Source organism: Corapipo altera, unplaced genomic scaffold, assembly GCF_003945725.1.
Source record: "Corapipo altera isolate COAL_440 unplaced genomic scaffold, ASM394572v1 49, whole genome shotgun sequence".
Lineage (NCBI taxonomy): Eukaryota > Metazoa > Chordata > Aves > Passeriformes > Pipridae > Corapipo > Corapipo altera.
Window position 1 is genome coordinate 14,555,897 of NW_020884879.1, and position 17,327 is coordinate 14,573,223.

The 17,327-nt window shown below is 39.3% G+C and overlaps 2 protein-coding genes and 1 non-coding gene across 14 annotated transcripts in view; 1 reads left to right on the top strand and 2 right to left on the bottom strand.

Annotated features, from left to right (window-relative positions):
• Nucleotides 1-668: 668 nt before the first annotated feature.
• Nucleotides 669-17,327, bottom strand: part of LOC113944876 — a 28,147-nt gene continuing 11,488 nt past the window's right edge. The window contains exons 3-8 of one of the 5 annotated variants that reach the window (XM_027638505.1): nucleotides 15,777-15,916; nucleotides 14,859-14,978; nucleotides 14,431-14,584; nucleotides 5,094-5,273; nucleotides 2,675-2,733; nucleotides 669-2,372 (exon numbers count right to left, since the gene is read on the bottom strand). In XM_027638505.1, the coding sequence (XP_027494306.1) occupies nucleotides 1,475-2,372; nucleotides 2,675-2,733; nucleotides 5,094-5,111 (975 nt within the window). In that variant the 5' untranslated portion in view covers nucleotides 5,112-5,273; nucleotides 14,431-14,584; nucleotides 14,859-14,978; nucleotides 15,777-15,916 and the 3' untranslated portion in view covers nucleotides 669-1,474. Of the gene's footprint in view, nucleotides 2,373-2,674; nucleotides 2,734-5,093; nucleotides 5,274-6,636; nucleotides 6,821-12,176; nucleotides 12,819-14,430; nucleotides 14,585-14,858; nucleotides 14,979-15,776; nucleotides 15,917-17,327 lie in introns of those variants that run through there. The other 4 variants (XR_003526860.1, XM_027638507.1, XM_027638506.1 and 1 more) reach the window with 4 other exon arrangements.
• Nucleotides 1,315-13,720, top strand: MCMDC2 (minichromosome maintenance domain containing 2). Of its 8 annotated transcripts, none has more exons than XM_027638495.1 (16): nucleotides 1,315-1,418; nucleotides 2,660-2,735; nucleotides 3,466-3,599; nucleotides 3,688-3,818; nucleotides 3,912-3,971; nucleotides 4,282-4,477; nucleotides 5,401-5,523; nucleotides 5,685-5,792; nucleotides 6,814-6,981; nucleotides 7,489-7,720; nucleotides 9,447-9,652; nucleotides 10,401-10,567; nucleotides 10,906-11,082; nucleotides 11,781-11,923; nucleotides 12,426-12,535; nucleotides 13,044-13,720. In XM_027638495.1, exons 2-16 carry the CDS (start codon nucleotides 2,689-2,691, stop codon nucleotides 13,208-13,210), a joined length of 2,169 nt encoding a protein of 722 aa, XP_027494296.1. In that variant the 5' UTR covers nucleotides 1,315-1,418; nucleotides 2,660-2,688; the 3' UTR covers nucleotides 13,211-13,720. The 8 variants fall into 8 exon arrangements, with proteins under 8 accessions (XP_027494296.1, XP_027494297.1, XP_027494295.1 ...); XM_027638494.1 differs by lacking the exon at nucleotides 1,315-1,418 and adding an exon at nucleotides 1,843-1,942; XM_027638493.1 differs by lacking the exon at nucleotides 1,315-1,418 and adding an exon at nucleotides 2,032-2,126.
• Nucleotides 14,659-14,738, bottom strand: LOC113945126. The gene has a single exon (XR_003526959.1). It is a non-coding gene; the product is annotated as a small nucleolar RNA SNORD87 (small nucleolar RNA).

Sequence of the window (17,327 nt, forward strand, 5' to 3'; positions counted from 1 at the left end):
TGCTTGTCTCAAAGCGTATATCCTATAGCACAGTCTCCTGCATAGTGGTTAAGTGATGCTGAGCAGTTGCTATGTGAGGTTTTGGAAGCAGTGATTGGCTTAAAGAAGTAAAAATTGACGTTGGCATGGAAGGTCGGAAGGAAATGTAGCACTTGTGGGAGAGGAGTGGTGGCTTGGTACTCATTTTCCATAGTTTTCTTCTGCAAGGATTGGAAATAGCTATTTGTCCTGTGCCTGCTCAGGACAACTAACAACTACATGAATAGTGTTCTTGGAGTTACAATCATTTGGAAGCAACAACCTTGGTGTTATTTTGTTTTGGTTTTGGGTTCTTTTGGGGTTTGGTTTGGGTTTAACATATATTTTTAATATCAGTCTCTGATGGACTGGAGAGCAGAAATTGATGATAGGAAAGGAAGTATCTATTCTCATACTGAATTTTTACTCTGTATGTCCCTGAAATTATTGTGGCTACTGTAACTACCTTCCCTTTATGGCAAGGAGGTACACTACTCTAGAGAGGTGGGAAGGAGAGGGGTTCATTCAGAAATGGTTGCTGTGGGAGATAGCACTCTTTTTAATTTTCGTCTTGTATTTCCAAAATGTCCATACCTAGCTGCCTGAATGGGTGAGGGCTTTTGGTTTTTTCTTTTTGGCCACAAATTTGGGGGTTCTTTCCTTCCTTTTTTTTTTCCCTTTAAGAAAATATTATGGCAGTGGTAGTTGAAGTTATTTCTGGGAGAGCAGCTTAATAATTACTTATTAAGCTTTTTAATATTGTTTATTAAGCTTGTTCTTCAGCAGATTTTGCCTTTTTGGTGAAGTGTGAACATGTTAAATGCATCACTTGCAATACTTAAGTTCCTTGAATCAGGACTTCTGAAGATTAACAGACTCTGTGTACATCATCAGGCAATAAAGCCTTACAGTACTTCTGCTCTTGTTTTACATTTCTGAATCACATGAGGGTGGTTTCCAAAGTAAGACAACTGGGTTTGGAGTGTTCATAGCCACTTCACCCAGGGCTGAGCTGAAATGTGACATCTGAAGCACTTGGTAAAGTCTAGAGAGGAGACCAAATCTGCACAGGAAACCACCTTTGGTACTCCTTTCCTGTTTGAGCATGTAAGTAATAAAGGAAGGTAAAGTTTGCCTTTTTGTGACTAATGCAGGTCTGTAGCGAAAGGGGATTGTTCCTCCCTTTCCAGAGAGAGAACCCAAGCACCCCATGAGGAGCAGGCCTTTCTGCTGTGGAGGCTGAGGAATGGTGCTGCCACTGTGCCCTCCAGTCTTTTGGCCTAGAAGGGGGGAGGAGCAAGAGAGACCACAGGAATATGGGCTGAAGAAAATGCACAGTGGTTGTAAAAGTGTGAAATGAAATACAACAGAAATACAGTTCAGAAGTGCTCTCTCAGAAGGTAAGTTTGTGGGTGGCTGGCATGCTAAAGGCAAGGAGTTAAATATGCAATATGTATTAATGGAAGAAAATGGCCTTATAAGTACGTTGTCTTTTAGTACTTGATACGCTCTCGGTGCATGACCCTTGTCCAGTGCACTGCCTGGCCCGTGGGTGGAGGCAGTAGCCATGTGCCCCCTGGGGCAGAGTCACCAGTCCCGATGGTGGCAGCGAGGCTCGGGCATCTGTGGGTGTCGGATGCGCCTGGGTTTCCCTTCCCTGAGGACTTGGGAGTGTCCACAGGCGCTCCCCTCCGGGACATGGCCCGGCGGCGCTGAGCCCTGCGGGATGTGGCGCCGTTCCCGCCCGCGCCGCCGGTGGCTCGGGGCTCGTTCCCGCCGCATGAGGGGCTGAGGGAGCAGCGCCAGGAGCCGAGTCCTGCGGCTGTGGAGCCCTCGCTGCCGCCTCGTCCACGGCCCCGTTCGCCTCCCCACGGGCACAGCGGCGCCTCGCAGGGAGCAGCGTCAGGGCTCGAGCCCCGCGGTGGTGAGGGCGGCCCGGTCCCCTCGGTGCCCATGGCCAGTGCCCATTGCTGCTGCTCCAGCAGTGCTTAGGAGGGGACATAGGAAGCCTGGAGAATACTTTGGTGGAGGTGTCTGTGAGGAAGGGGTGCTGATGGCCGGAGCCTGAAGCCAGATGAGAGATGATGACACACCAAGTCACAAATAGGATTAGCTGGCTGTGGGGACACTGGTGAACACGGTCACCCTGGTAGTAGGAATAGTCAGATTTTATTTTTTGAAGCTTAGGTGATGACTCTTCAGTGCACACTGAGCTGGGCCATAGCTTAATCTTTCCTAGTTGTTTGGTTAGTCCTGTTTTTCTGGGCCAGGAAACAGGGGGTCCAGGGTGCCACAGTGTGTGTTTCTTTAATCCCTTCTTGCTGAAGATTTGTGCAGGAGTAACCCTAAAGAAACTGGGAAAAAATAAAATCCCTATTATATATTCTATTTCAATTTGTGCTTATAATTTGTTACTTGAGGCACTAAACACATCCCAGCCCACAGCATACAATTCTCAGGCCACAGGGTTTTACATTACTGCCACACTGACATTGTGCTGGAAACCAGTTACTCCTCTATTAGGTGTTGATCTTTTTGTCCTCCTGAAGCCACTTCTGTGAACCCCTACAGGGGATCTTCCATATGCTATGAGCTTTGATTCCTCATCAGCTCAGTAATTCTCTGTCCTATCCTTTACCAGGTAGCTAAATCTTACTTTTGAAGATTTGAATGGCATTTCACATTGGTCATCTCAAAGGACACTTTGCCAAAGATCTGTAAGATGGTAAAACAGATGCATATATACAAAATGCCATGTTTTGGCCTTAGTAATATTTCTAAATTCTGCAAAATAGTGCTTCGTGGTATGAGACTCTACACTTAAAAAAAAAAAGTAGATATGTGGGTAATACACACTGAAAACAGCACTGAAGATCATGGTCAGCCTCCAAAACAAAATTGTAATTGTAAAAGTTTTGTCTATGGAAGCCAAAATTGATCTTCTGTGTACATGGATGGAAATAAGTGTTTGTGAGATCAGCATCTTAAGTGGGTGCTACAGAAGGTAACAGCAGAGTAGAAAAGATTTTAAAGAAGAGAAAAGATGTTTCCCAATTTCACACTTTTAACAGCTATGACAGACTTATCAAATAAGGGAGATAAAATTTTAAGTCTTACTTTTGATAGACTGATTACACCTATAAAATAAACAGGGTTAAATTAAATGCAAGCTCTAATTTCATGGGTTAGGGAATTAGGAGAGTGAAATAATTCATGGGGGGGAGGGGCAGGGAAACATGTTAGACCATTCTTCAGAAATTCACTCTAGGAATGGAGTATATGCTTCAGCCACTGGAAACAGCTTCCATTCATGTCATTTCAAAATCCTTAAAGAATTGCATAGTTTGAAAAAAAGGACTATTTTAATTTTGTGTAGATTTGCTAATACATACCAGTAGTAGTAGTAGTAGTAGTAGAAGAAGAAGTTCTAATATAGTTTTTTCACAGTTTATACCCACAGTTTGAGAAAAAATCTTGGAAGATGCATCCTGAAATACAGAAAATGAGGGAAGTTGCCCTTGTTTACCTTGACAGAAGTGGCGGTCTGCAGAAATTTGTGCATGATTGCAAAAGATATAATGGTATTACTCACTTAATACATAGTCTGTTAAATTGATACATAATGTAACATAAATCTCTGTTATTTTAAGATGCTTTTTGCTCCTGCAGATTCAAAACAAAGTTATGCTGTTTATCGTTTCATTATTTCAATAAATCCTTCTGACATTGCTGAATTGGATGCAACTCTTGGAAACTATATTCTTCATAATCCCCTACAAGCTGCACAGATTTTTCAGTCAGTAAGTGTCTATTTATAGATGAGTAGACAAAAGTATGGCTTTGATATTTTAACAAGACTTCCATTCTAAAATGAAGTTATTTTTCTGTCACAGGTATGCTTCATAGCTATTAAGACATTATCATTAATTGAACAATTGGAGACAGAGGCCCAGGTGAGTCTGCATTGTTTTTCTTTATTTAGATCTTACATCTTCTAAGTATAGTGAAGTATTAACAAATGTTTTTGTATTAAGTTTTCATTTTCCCTTTGGCTGTATTTCTAATTAAAAATAGCTGGAAGTTCCACCCAGCCATATTGCAAGAATTTTGAGATAATTAATACAAAACCTAATTACTCTTCATGTGTTTCTGGAAATACTTTTAACATTTAGATATCATGTTGCATGTTTTTCCATGGAAAGTAAAGCAGTTTTAAATAAAAATATATTTTTATTATATTAATGCAATTGTGTCTCTTGCTAGATCAGTATATTGCTGAAACCAACACATTTGCCACCTTTACCAAGTTATGTTCTGAGTCTTTCTGCATATCCCTTTAATTACACATCTCAAAGATTTTATATGTCTGAAGGGATAGTGATTGCAATGGGAACTGTAACAAAATACACACAAGGAGCAAGATTTCTTTGTGCTGAGGAAACCTGTCCATTCTCTGAAGGTAGTAAAAAAAAATAAATAAAAATCAGTACTATTTCAAAAGCTTTTTAATAAATTTGGTAACGAGAGATTAAAAGCCTAACATAAAAAAGGTATTTTCCTATATAGTTTTATTATGCATACATTTTTGTAATAAGCACAGTAGGATTTTTATTAATCGAAAGCAGTGGACCTTGCCCAGCATTATGAAATGTTTCTGGAGCATAGCTATGCCAGCAATCCCTTTTCCTAATGCAGAAGATAGTTTATATGGGAAAAGATATGTTGCCAAAATATTTGAAAGTAAAAGAGCTAAACTAGTAAAATACCTTTTCCCTTGGAAACTGTGTTTCTTATTACATAAAAATACCACAGAACAATATGCTTAAGTGGCTGGCAAAGGCTTCCAGCACAGAACAAGTTTGCTTTAATGAGTAGCTGACTTCTGTGGAACTACTTCTTGGAGTAATATTGCTGAACTGCTTGTACCATTGTGGGGTGAGGCCTTAAGTATTTTTAAGGCTGTTTTGTTTGATTCCTCCTGTAACAGAGACCATACAGTTATAAAAGAGACTATAAATCTCAAAGTTTGGAGACTGCAGAATAAATCATACAGATATCTTTATGAGGGCACGTACCTCCATATCCCATGTCATTCCCGCGCCAGGGAGAAGCCGCAGTGGCTCGCTCCTCAGAAAGCCTGGCCAACCCGTTCCACTTGGGAATGTGCAGTAGGAAATTCTGCCATCTCGTGGTCAAGCCACAACAAATTATATGCATCATTTTAGTGGAAGCAGCGTATATGAAGGGAGGCTCATCTAAAGAAACACACGATAAATTTGGAATTTCGCTGTTCAGTATTTTAATCGCTTCTGTTCTTGATGAGAATTTTAAAACTAAAGCTATGCCCTCGAAATGTTTGGTAAATTGTTACTTCTTTTTTAGGGTTTAGGTACATCAGAGTGCATTGTCCTGGAGCTACAGAGTCTGCCACAGTTAGGACTGATTTTGTGTGTAGCTTGTGTTCTTCACCACTGCAGGAAGACATGAAATTTAGAGTACTTGGTGGTAGGATCTATGTAATCTTATTTTCAGATCTGGTACTTTCCTATTTCTGTTACACAATAAGTAAACAAAATAGTTAAGTGGAAAAAGCCCCGGAATAAACCAGTCATTAAAAAAAATGTTTTCAAGAGAACTAACTTCTTTCTCTGCTTTTGTTTTGGAAGATAAACAAATAGTTGAAATGATTGATCCTAAAATTCTGAATGCTTTGAAAGGATATTCCAACGATGAATCACATTTTAGGATTCAGGCATTTACAGTTTTCTTGAGAGGTAAGCTGAATTTTAGAGGTTTGTCAAAGATGTTTTAGAATCGAACTGTAATAATCCCTTGCATTTTACCTGTAACTCCATTTCTCTGGATAGAATGGTGGAACTCAAAATTTACATTGCAGGTCTTTATGTATTCCCCTCCCCCCCCCTTAATTTTATTGAAATTAGGTAAGTGACAAAACAGTATGCCCAGGTGATTGCAGAGTGCACAAAGCAAAACTCTCATGTTCGCTTTTGTACCTCCATTTAAAGAAAATCTCCTGGCCAGCTCAGCAGTGTTGCATTCTGTCATTTGTTTGTTCCTCCTTTCTGCTTCCTTTGGTAATGCTGTTCTGTACTAACTTCATGCCTTTTTAACATCCTTCCTCAATCTAGCTGTTTTCCACATTCCATCACGATTCTTGGCTTCTATTACCACTACCTACCTACTACTAAAAACCAATCTATGGGTAAGATACCATGAGTTGCATGCATTAAATTTCCAGTGGCTTCAGTGATCAGTGAGGCTAGACAGTGTCTCACAGGCTGATTCATATTTGGTTGGATCTAGTTCTCATTTCCAAAAAAATAAATGGATTTTTTTTTAAATATGCACAGAAATACTAAGGTTCACAAAGATATTTGTGAGTCTTTTTGAAATCTGTGTCATCTGTATCTACTCTTTATTGTGTTGGGTTTTTTTCTGTGACATTTTATGAACAGTTACTGAAATGGTGTTGCCAGAAATTTACAAGTAGCAACACATACTTGCAAACAACTGACCATTTCCTTTTCGATGCAGAACTAAATGCATCCATTTCTTTATCAGGAAACTGTTTTTCCTCACTCAGTGTGCCTTCCTTACCTTTTGCACTAATTAATTAGAATTGTATGCTTCATTTTATTCTAGTCCATTATGGTCAACCTGGCATCCAGCTGTTGTTTTCTGCTGATGTTAAATCATAAAATCAAACATTCAGACTGTGAAGAAGTTTTCTGACCATGTCTTTAAAATTATTTTTATGCCCTAACATATCTGCAGGTCCGCCTCCCCCTCCTTTTCTTTTTTATTTATTTCTAGATGAACTGGCCAATAAAATGACAATAGGAAACCACTACAGGATTATAGGAATTCCAGCTTGTGTACAAAATGGCTCACAAGCTACTGCATGTATAGAAGTAAATGGCATACAGCTCTGCAAACCAAATGGTAAGAAAGTTCCTTTAAAAATTGACTGAAAAAAGTTGCAAAACCTTCTGGAACGAAATCTTGAGAATTGGTATAGTTTTCTATTCCCTAGAGGTCCAGATTACAAAACCACTCAGGGACTTTCCTATTGCAGTCTGAAATGTGTACTTGCTGTTATTTGATAACATCTGCTTTTGCCCGCTTTCCATGCACTGGGAAACTACCTAATTATTTACTGCAGTTTTTCAACTTCTCTTTCCAACTTCTCCTATCCATTGGAAGGCACTTTGAAATCATGTTAAATGAACCTGATATTTGAGTTTGTTATTCCCTTCAACCTTTTTACTTTTTACCTTTACTACTTTTTAGTAGTACAGTTGTCAGATGTTTACATTCTGAATTTGTGCTTAATACAGAAACATATTAATTAAGTTTTGTATCCAGACTAGAATTAATTAGTGATTTGTTCTAATATATCTGTATAGGTCTCTCTTAAGTGTTTGTTAACCTCTACTTTGTTTCCATTAGGTCCTTCTTTTCTCAGTGACAATTTTAAGTATCTGCTCTCATTGACTTCAAGTTCATGCTGGAGGTTTACTGCTGTCTTGGCCAACATCTTTGCTTCTGAAGTTGTTCCACCAGGCACTTACAATACTCTTAAACTTGCAATATTGCTGAGCCTAGTACAGACATGTGAAAAAGAAAATGCAGATTATCTGGATCTGTTGATTGTGACAAGTGACACACTAGTAATTGATAGGTAAAGAGATTCCTTATTTTTCACATAAATTAGAATTTAAAATTAGTATTTTTAAAGACAATAGGATCAGTCTTACATGAAAAGCTAGAGACTATATATAAAAAAAAAAAGCAAGGCTCAAACTTAGTAAAAATAATAATTTTTTTTCCCTGAGACATTTTTATTTCTTTCAAATGATAAATGTAGATCACAGCTTTTGTACTAATAATAAACCCTCTTACCACTCTCATAATGATAGCAATAAGAATTCAGCACTAGCACTGTTCAGCAGAGCTCAAACAAAACATTATTCTAAAATCAAAACTGAAGACTGTCCCAGGAGCTGGTAATGATAAAAACAAAGGACTAAACTTTTAAAATCTTGTGTCACTTGAAGCCTTTCCATCACTGGTTGCCAACCATCAGCATTTTCAGTTAATAAGCAGTGTGTAAATCATTACTCACATTTTTATCTCTCTTTTTCATAATAACTGTACTGATAAAGTATCACAAGTCACACACATCTTTACATGTCGACCATAAATCCAGTTATTGTTGCCTTTAACTAAACGTTTTTCTGTATTTTCCCATTTTATGTATTTACCTCTTAGTACAACTAGAAACTGTAAACACAATTTTATATAAACTGCTGAAAAATACAATATGTTCAGCTTTAAAATTACATTATCTTAAACAAAACTGCTTTCTTCTTCCCAAGATTTTTGAAAGTGGCACGAACCTTATTTTAATTTGGAACTTCTTAAAAAAATTCATCAATATTTTATATTGTGGGAAAAAAATACTTAGACCATTTCAAAATTGAACTGTAGAAAAATTAGTTCAAATTTAAAAAATGTGGGCTGCAAGATTTTTTTTCCCCCAGGTTTAGAGTAAAATTTCACAGGAGAAGCAGGAGCTCAGAGTGTTTTAAGAATCAAAACATCTGGTTAATATTAAAAGAGTTGCACACTGTAAATCTTGATCAATATTGTAATCTGTATTGTCTTGCATGTGCACAGTATTTTACTATCAGCAGCCTGTCAAAGTAGGCATTTCCTACATCATATACCTATTGGTGTGATACTCTGTTTACTAATACTTACCAGTTTTGCTCAATCATTTTCTCCCTGGTATTAACAGTAGGATAAACCATGCTCTGACATCTTAAAATCATTAGAAACCTTTGATTGTGGAACCAGACAGTCAATTTGCAACATCTCTGTGCCAAGGAACATAGTAGAGGGGATGAAAAAGATATTCTATACCTTCTTTCTCCAAAAGATTTGGGGAGGTGGGGGTGTAAGCTAAGAAGGCAGAGCTTAGAAGTTCCAGCCTTTTCATTTTTCCCATATGGCCAGGATTACTAATCCTCTTACCTTTTAAATCACTGGAAAAGTATCTCTAGAATAGAAAGAGGAGTTAACAGTATGGGGTTATTATGAGACTTTTTTGACTTCCTAGAAATCACTTATATTGCAAACCACGGTTTGCCTCATGTTTAATCCATAATACCATCCTGTTGGCAGCTGTTGGAGAGAAAGCTTGGAGCTCTTCCTTTGCATTCAAACTTAAACATTTAGTTTTGACACTGGTTTCATATTAAGGGTTTTTTTCCTTGTTGTTGTATCTAAGTGAGTCTTAATACTTTATAATGGTATTTATATATATTAAGTATGGTATTAAGTTTTTTTTAAAAGTGACCAATAATTTAAGAACTTATGACTGACAGAATTATTTAATCCTGCAGGCTTCTGAATTACAGTTTATGCCTTCTGCCTCGTGGCATACGACACCCACCTTCCACTGAAATTTTTCCTTCTGTGTCCAAAGACAAACATGGAACTGGAAGTGCCAGTATTCAAGCCTGCAGCGCTGTGCTGGCCAAGGGTGGTGTCTGTTACATAGGAGACCTATCTTCATATAAAAAGGATAAACTTGAACTTCTACAGTCTGGTAATCTCCCACCTCCAAACAGACGAGGGGAGAGAACTAAACAAACACAGAAATTCACAGCTGGGTTTGATCCCCAGCTTACAGGCCTCAAATGCTTCAAAAATCCGTAAGCTGTTTTTAATGAGTCTGTGCAAGAAATAAGGACAAAAAAGCCAAGGTCCTGTAAATTTGTATTTGCTGCACTACTGAGATCCATTAGTCATGGCAATTCAGAGAAATGAGGGCAACAACTTCCCTTAAGGGGAAGCCGTATGAGGAGCAGCTGAGCTGACTGGTCTGTTCAGCCTGGAAAAGACTGAGGGGAGACCTCGGCAGTCTACAACTTCCTTGTGAGGGGAAGAGGGGGGGCAGGCACTGATCTCTTCTCTGTGGTAACCAGTGACAGAACCCAAGGGAATGGCCTGAGCTGTGTCAGGGGAGGTTTAGGTTGGATATTAGAAAGAGGCTTTTCACCCAGAGGTGGTTGGGCACTGGAACAGGCTCCCCAGGGAAGTGGTCACAGCACCAGCCTAACACAATTCACAAAGCATTTGGATGATATTCTCAGGCATGTGGTGTGACTCTTGAGGATGGTCCTGTGCAGAGCCAGGAGTTGGACTTGATGATCCTTGTCAGTCTGTTCCAACTCAGCATATTCTGTGATTCTGTGAAATCATAATCGTGACTGGTTTCAGATAATGTGTGTGGTACTACAATTTACAGTCAAGCTGAATCGATCATGTAACTGATTAGTTTTGTCTTATCCTAGTACTAGAGAGCAGAACAACAACAGTATTTATTCCTGGGAAGAAGTACGGAGAAGAAGCTGACCAACAAGTTACTATTTCAGTTCAGACCAATTTTTGGTCTTTTGTGGATGTGGATTCTTCCTCCAAGAAACATATACAAAAGGAGAACTTTTTAATTGGACAAATGGTAAAGCACATGCCTTATTGTGACAGGAACTGTATTATAGCTGTTATTTGTGTTTATTGTTATTTCAACTGATAAAATAATGAAAACAATTAAACTTGTTAGTATTTCCAGAAAAGTCACAACTTTAGTGACTTTAAATCAAGTAGCTTCTAAAATGAGGTAGCTTTCCCAAATGTAGGGATCAGTGAAACAAAATTTTACTGTTATAGGTAAATTCATTGGATAATCTTGCAGTATAATGAATATTGAATATTTCAGATGGAAAACACTGTGATGTTTCTACAAGTCAAAAGCCCAAAATAAAGTAATTGTTTTTGTTCTCTGGGTCTTCTCTTTAGGACATGAGTTTGATTCCAGCTAACCTTGTAGATGTTTTTGGGCTCTTGATATACAATGAGTTTCCTTCGTGTCGACTGTCTTCTCCTCTTGTACACCATATCTTGAAAAAAGCCATTAACCCTGAAGCCATGCTGTACAAAGTCTCACAGCAGCTCAGAACACAGGATTATGAGGAGGTAACAGATTGTACACAATAATTTAGACATGCATTATATTTGGGAATATCATACTGGTTTTTGGCACCAGAGGGTTTTCTCTGCACAGTTTGATTACTTATTTTTGATACTCACTTTCTGTCCTTTCCCCCTCCCATATTCTCACTAGGATCATCAAAAGAAGCAACTCCAGTTCTTTAAAAGGGTCAGCATAATAAATTCAGTTTGATAATATTTCTGGAAACCATACTAGGTTAACATTCATATGAGAACAGATCTTCTATGGCTACTTTTGACAAGTTTATAATCAGTAGTACAGGTTAATATTCCATTCTACATAAACTATCAGCGTCTCTAGTATAATTAAGAGATGGTTCCCTCAAAGTGTTCGAGGCCTGGTTGGATGGAGCTCTGAGCAACCCCATCTAGTGGAAAGTGTCCCTGCCCACGGCAGAGGAGTTGAAACTAGATGATCTTTAAGGTCCCTTCCAACCCAAACCCATCCTATGTTTACTATCCTAGATCTATCCTTATTATGTTAAATATTTTCCCTTTTCAGCAGTCAAATGGTGACAACTGTCTCTGTTTTCTACCAATAGTTTTTATAATACTGTACAGCCTATATTACTATGCCACTAGTATGTTAAAAGGTGTGAAAAAAAATACAGTTCTTTTTTTTTTACAGTTAAATATTTTCACTGTATACCCCCTCTCTCTAGTTTATTTTGTTTGCTAAGAATCTTCATGTTGATCTGAGTTCAGAAGCAGAGAACCTCATTCAAGGCTACTATCTTGCAAGTCGCAGGGTGAGAAGAGATTCCGTTCATGGATCAACATTATCAGCATCTGCACTAAAAATTCTGTGAGTCCTACTTTTCACAGTAAGGGAAACACACCTGTGTTTCAAAGAGAAATTGTGCTAATCTGGTCAAGAGCTTGCTTAATAAAAATCTAGATAAGACTCTTATGTTTTGAAAAGGTCAAGCATAAAGGATCTTATTTATTGCTTATGAATGCTGAAAGAAATCCAAGTTCAAAGAACTTTTCCAAGCAAAAAATATAACAGTGATTTACAAAACAAGTGTTATTATTGAAGCTATCTAGAAAAACAAAAATGGGAATTAAATATCCACAGCTTTATTATGGGAGCAAAACAAGTATTAACAATAGATAATATGCTGACTTCTACTGCTTTCATAGCATAATATGTATTTTGTCAGTGGTAAGTATAACTGCACAGCTGAAGTATGAAAACACTTCAGTGTTAACTTTTGATTTACACAAGTGCTTGAAACAGGGCAATACACATTGCATTCACTTCTGCAGTATTTTTTATTTCTGACATGCTTATATTGATCTCTTAGGATTTCACTGTCTAAGGCTCATACCAAGCTAAGTTTAAGACACACAGTACTTGAGGAAGATGCTTTGATTGCCATCTTGTTACTTGAGTCATCTCTTACCCTAAAACACGGTAAGTAATGCAACTCAGTCTTTAGGTTATTCATGTTTGTTAGTTTGAAAAACGTTTGTATCAACTGATTGCAGTAATAGGTCGTTTCAAATCAAAATCCAGAGTTTCCACTGTTGAAGTTGGTATTGGAAAAGTCTGTCAGTTGGTTTCCCTGCTGAGCCTCAGTGCTCTACATAATTAGGCCACAGGCCAGCACCCAGTCTGTCCTTCATGCTGGTTTATTTGAGGTGTTGCTCCTCTAACACTGGTCAGGTTAAAGGACAGATTTCCCTTCTTGGGGAAGCTGAAAACAAGGGTTGGGATTTTTTAGTTTGTTTATCAAGCATCACAGTCACATTTGTTCACACACAGCTTTAGAAACAAGGTTAGAATTATGATGTAACAGCTAAAACTGGTAACACAGAAGATTGCATTACTATATAATCTGTGTCACACTTTTTTCATCTCAAAGTACTGGCTAAAATTTATCAAGTCTTTCAGCCTAAGTCTTGATTTCTTCTTTGCTTAGGCACATCTGCATTATGTGTAGCACCAAATTCTGTATTTCCATTTGACCTCACTGATGAAAACTCCCTGCAACAGAGAGATATTTACCTCATGCAGTGTCACCATGAACTCCTGAAGTTTATTGCTGCATATGGTCCAGGAATTCACATCAACACTAATGAAGAGTAAAAACTCCTCTCTGTGGAGTAAAGCTTGAAGCTTTAGCTTTTTGAGAGGCTATTTTATTGAGTTAGAAATACAAAAATATAAAAAACTTACTAGTTGTCTAAGACAGTTCAGTGCTGTTTTATAAGGAATAAAGCATATCCAACAGGATTTGAATTGCTAGTTTTTTGACAGTGTTCTTTGAAGGCAGGAGGGATGCCTTCATCCTGGGAGGCCACGGCCCCAGAATGTAGCCACAATCAGAACCTCTCTTCCTGGCTACAAATGTTCATTCACTGTTAAATGAGGACTAAGCAGGGTTTTTAGTAAGACAACTAAAATTTAAACCACAACTTCAGAATCTAATGTTGCCTTTCAACTACGTGAATTCACTGCAGTTTTTCTTGTTGCTTCTTTTAAAGTGTATCACCCAGAAGGTTAAGTAGTTTTAAGTACATTAAAACTTTTCCTAGTTTAAGCCAACTTTCATTACTCATGCTGTATAAATTTTGAAATGTATAAAAGCATCACCATGCTGCTTCATGTTTTGTGTCTTTTTTTACATTACAGCAACATAGTATTAGACAAGGATGCCAGTGTGCTCCTGCAATAAAAAAAAACCAAAACATCCCCCCCACATGTTTCCACATTATTTTATGCAGGCTGCAGGGGATAGCAGAATGCCACAGGAGAGTGAAAGGTAATATCAGACAACCTGGTAGGCAGGTAGCTCAATGAGTTCACCTCTACTTCACTGCAAAAACAAGTGTGAAGAATGGTGTGGTAAAAGATGAGGTGTCTGAGGTACAGTAGGCTTCCCCAACTATGGGCTTTTCTGTATTTCATCTTCCTTGAAAGGATATAGCACTAGACAATCCTCAGCAAGTTTTACATCCAAGAGATACATGTTAAATAAAAAAGCAGCACTAAAATTGTACAGACCTCCTGTCAATCTGGACAAGCTGAATATTTAAGGCTTGTGTGAATCCTATACAGAATGTCATCCAGCAGTATCACAGTGCTACTGTTCCCATACTCTCAACAAAAAAACAGAGTCACTGAAAACAGAAATCCAAGATTTTATTCATACCCACTACTAACATTGTAAACACTTTAGCCAAGATAATGAGTTTTCCTACATGTTTTAACCCTTGCTGTATTCACTTTTAATCCATTTATTTGATACGCTCAAATATTCATACCAAGTTCTAAGGCCAGTTCCCTTTCCAGAGTGACACTCTCACCTGAACTTCATTCCAGGATTATTCAGACATATTCAGCAAACAGGTACTTCTCTGCAATATTATTGAATCAAGAGGTATTTCTGAGAGGCAGGAAGGGCCACGGAAGCATTTCCAAGTGCATTAGAACTCCGCATTCCAGGATGCTCTTTTCAAGCTAGGAGCAATAATAATGTAAAAAAGTTAGTTTTCTGTACCCTTAATCCATCTTTATACAAAGTTATTACTTTCACTGGCATTTCAGATTCAAAGATACACATCAAAAACCCTTCAGATGGGTAAACGGCAAAGGTTCTCATCATTATGCCAGCAAAATAATAGACTGAAATAGAATTCCTTTAGAAATCACTAGTTTTGAGAAGCCATATTAAGGAATGTGTATTCTTCAGAAAAAAACATCCTGCAAAAAGAGCACGACATTTTATCCTTACCTCTCCGCACTCTCCCATGATCTCTTAAGCAAAAATGGGAAGACTAGCAGCGGACTCTACTGTTGGCTCTGAGTGCATACACAAGGCTGGGAGACAGTGGAGATGGTCATCTGATGTCACCTTTAAAAGAACACGTAACATCAGAAATGACGGGAGCAAATCAAACTGTAAAAATCCTACAACTGGCTGGCACATCAGATAGATCACTGCTCATCACAACATTCAGCTGGGTAAACGGCAAAGGGTCATCATCATCATGCCAGCAAGTTCCTGCCCCTGGTAAGACTGGTGTCACTTTTTCCAGGAATCAAATACAAGGGAATTGGTTATGTTTGTCTCAAGGGGTGTGCTTCCATAAGCAGAAGCAGATCCTTTGTTTTAACTGCTAACCACAGAACGAATTCAGTATAGCCAGGAACAAGACAAAAAAAAGCTCTCTTTGGGCACAGAAATCCAGGACTCTCCCTGTTGTTACATTCAAGCCCCAGATGCCAAGTATCTTTCTAGAGGTAAAGTTCAGAACCGTAGTCGCTTTTCCCTTTGAAATATATTCCAAGTCTGACATGGGTAAGTGCCAGGGATGGTGATCTGAACACACTGTTCTTCACTTTAGTCTCTCACTTCCAACTAGCGTCTGTTACTTCCTCAAATCAGAACTCATGTTTCTCTCCCCAGTTAAAAACAAGTTTCTCTGATGTTATTACAAAACTCTCTGATTCCTTCAGGATTATTGGATTGCACCTGCTTTGTTCTAGGGAGCAAGTCTTAGAGATTTTATAGCTGTCATAATACCTTTTGTTAGACTTTCAACCTCAACCTTACCACATGCAATCATATGTAGTTCTGTTCCATCTGTAAGAGAATTTGCAAGCCATTAAACAGCTTCAGAACTCTAGATCTAGAAGCTTCTCTCAGCACCTTTAAGTACAGTACAAAATATTTACTTCTGTAGCTCTAGAATTCACGTGACATCTTTCTGCTTGCAAGGCAACAGCGTGGCTGAGTCCAGACTGAAGATTCCCAAAGCCAGTAACAAACTCATGAATTTCACTTGCTGCCTAAAACAATGAAAAGAAGCAGATGTTTGATTCAGAGAACTCCACTGCTGAGCCAGTAGCACAAAGCATTAACGCTTCCTTGGGGACAGTAAGCCAGACAAAGAAATACCAACCACATGCTCCCTTTATAATTACCTGGGGAGAAAACTACAGAGAGCATCAGATGAGAACGAGGTTAAGCAGAGGCACAACCATTTTCCTAAAGCAAGCTGCAGTGTGAGGAATGACTGACTGCAGGACAACTACACTGCTCCTAATGAAGAGCCATGGCTGGGGAGAGGAGCACCTTGGCAGGTTACAGCCTTTAACCTCAGTTTACGTGCCACACTCTGGGGAACTCACTGATGTTTTACCACCAGTTGAGTTGAGGTCAGCGCTCGCACTGCAGTCCTGGTAGGAGAGCATTACCCCAGAGGCTGCCGAGACCCCTGAGGTCCTGTCCCTGCCAGAACCCACCATTCTGGATCTGTGCCTACAACTCAAAAAGGGCATGGCCAGGGTCACCATACAACACTTGCCAAATTCCCTAAAGGAAAAAGAAAGTAATTTATCTTTAGAATTAGGACATGCATTTGCTGATGAGAACGATCTGTCAGCAAAACAAAGTGTCTTCAGTTGTCAAATCTGTCATTCCTTTTAAGACTAGATGAGCCAAGAGGTAGCTTGAAGTAACCACCACGGCTTTGCCGGGGTAGTGGCACACACTAATTAGGTGCATCTCAGTCTCACATGCCTGCCACACTCCTGGGAAGCCTGTGTGGGTGGAATGTCAGCATGAGCAGAGTCACTCCAGCACCCAGGCCCGAACATGCTCACAACAGCATGACAGTCACTCCTCTTTCAAGTGATGGCTTTGTTTAGAAAAGTGCCAGCAAACCATCCCTGCAACTCTTGAGATTGCAGCCATTGCTCTGGCCTGCCAGGATGGGATTTCTCACATTAAACAGTTGGGGGCATTTCTATTTCCTTTGAAAGACTGGAGTGTCTGATTCCTCTGAAAAGACGAGCTGTTGTTCTGCTGTTCAGACGAGCATGTGCCTGGACTGCCAAGCCGAGGAACTGCTCGAAGGAGCACAGCAGAGCTCGAGTGGCTCTCACACCCCATGGGCAGCGAAACAGCACCGTGTGGCTGCCGGGGGGTCGGCACGGCCGCCCCGGCGGAGCGGGATCACAGAATCACAGGATGTTGAGGGACTGGGATAGACCTTAAAGATCATCTAGTCCCAACCGCCCTGCCATGGGCAGGGACACCTCCCACAGGCAGGACACCTCCCACTAGATCAGTTTGCTCAAGGTCTTATTCAACCTGGCTTTGAACACTGGCAGGGTTGGAGCATCCACAACTACCCCGTTCCAGTGCCTCGCCACCCCACAGTAAAGAATTTCCCTCCAGTATCTAGCCTAAATTTCC

Coding starts and splice junctions, on each gene's coding strand:
- MCMDC2 (XM_027638495.1), top strand. CDS start 2,689: ATGGCATTTCACATTGGTCATCTCAAAGGACACTTTGCCAAAGATCT. Junction 2,736..3,465: donor GGACACTTTGCCAAAGATCT/GTAAGATGGTAA, acceptor GTTTTTTCACAG/TTTATACCCACAGTTTGAGA. Junction 5,524..5,684: donor GAAATTTAGAGTACTTGGTG/GTAGGATCTATG, acceptor TTGTTTTGGAAG/ATAAACAAATAGTTGAAATG.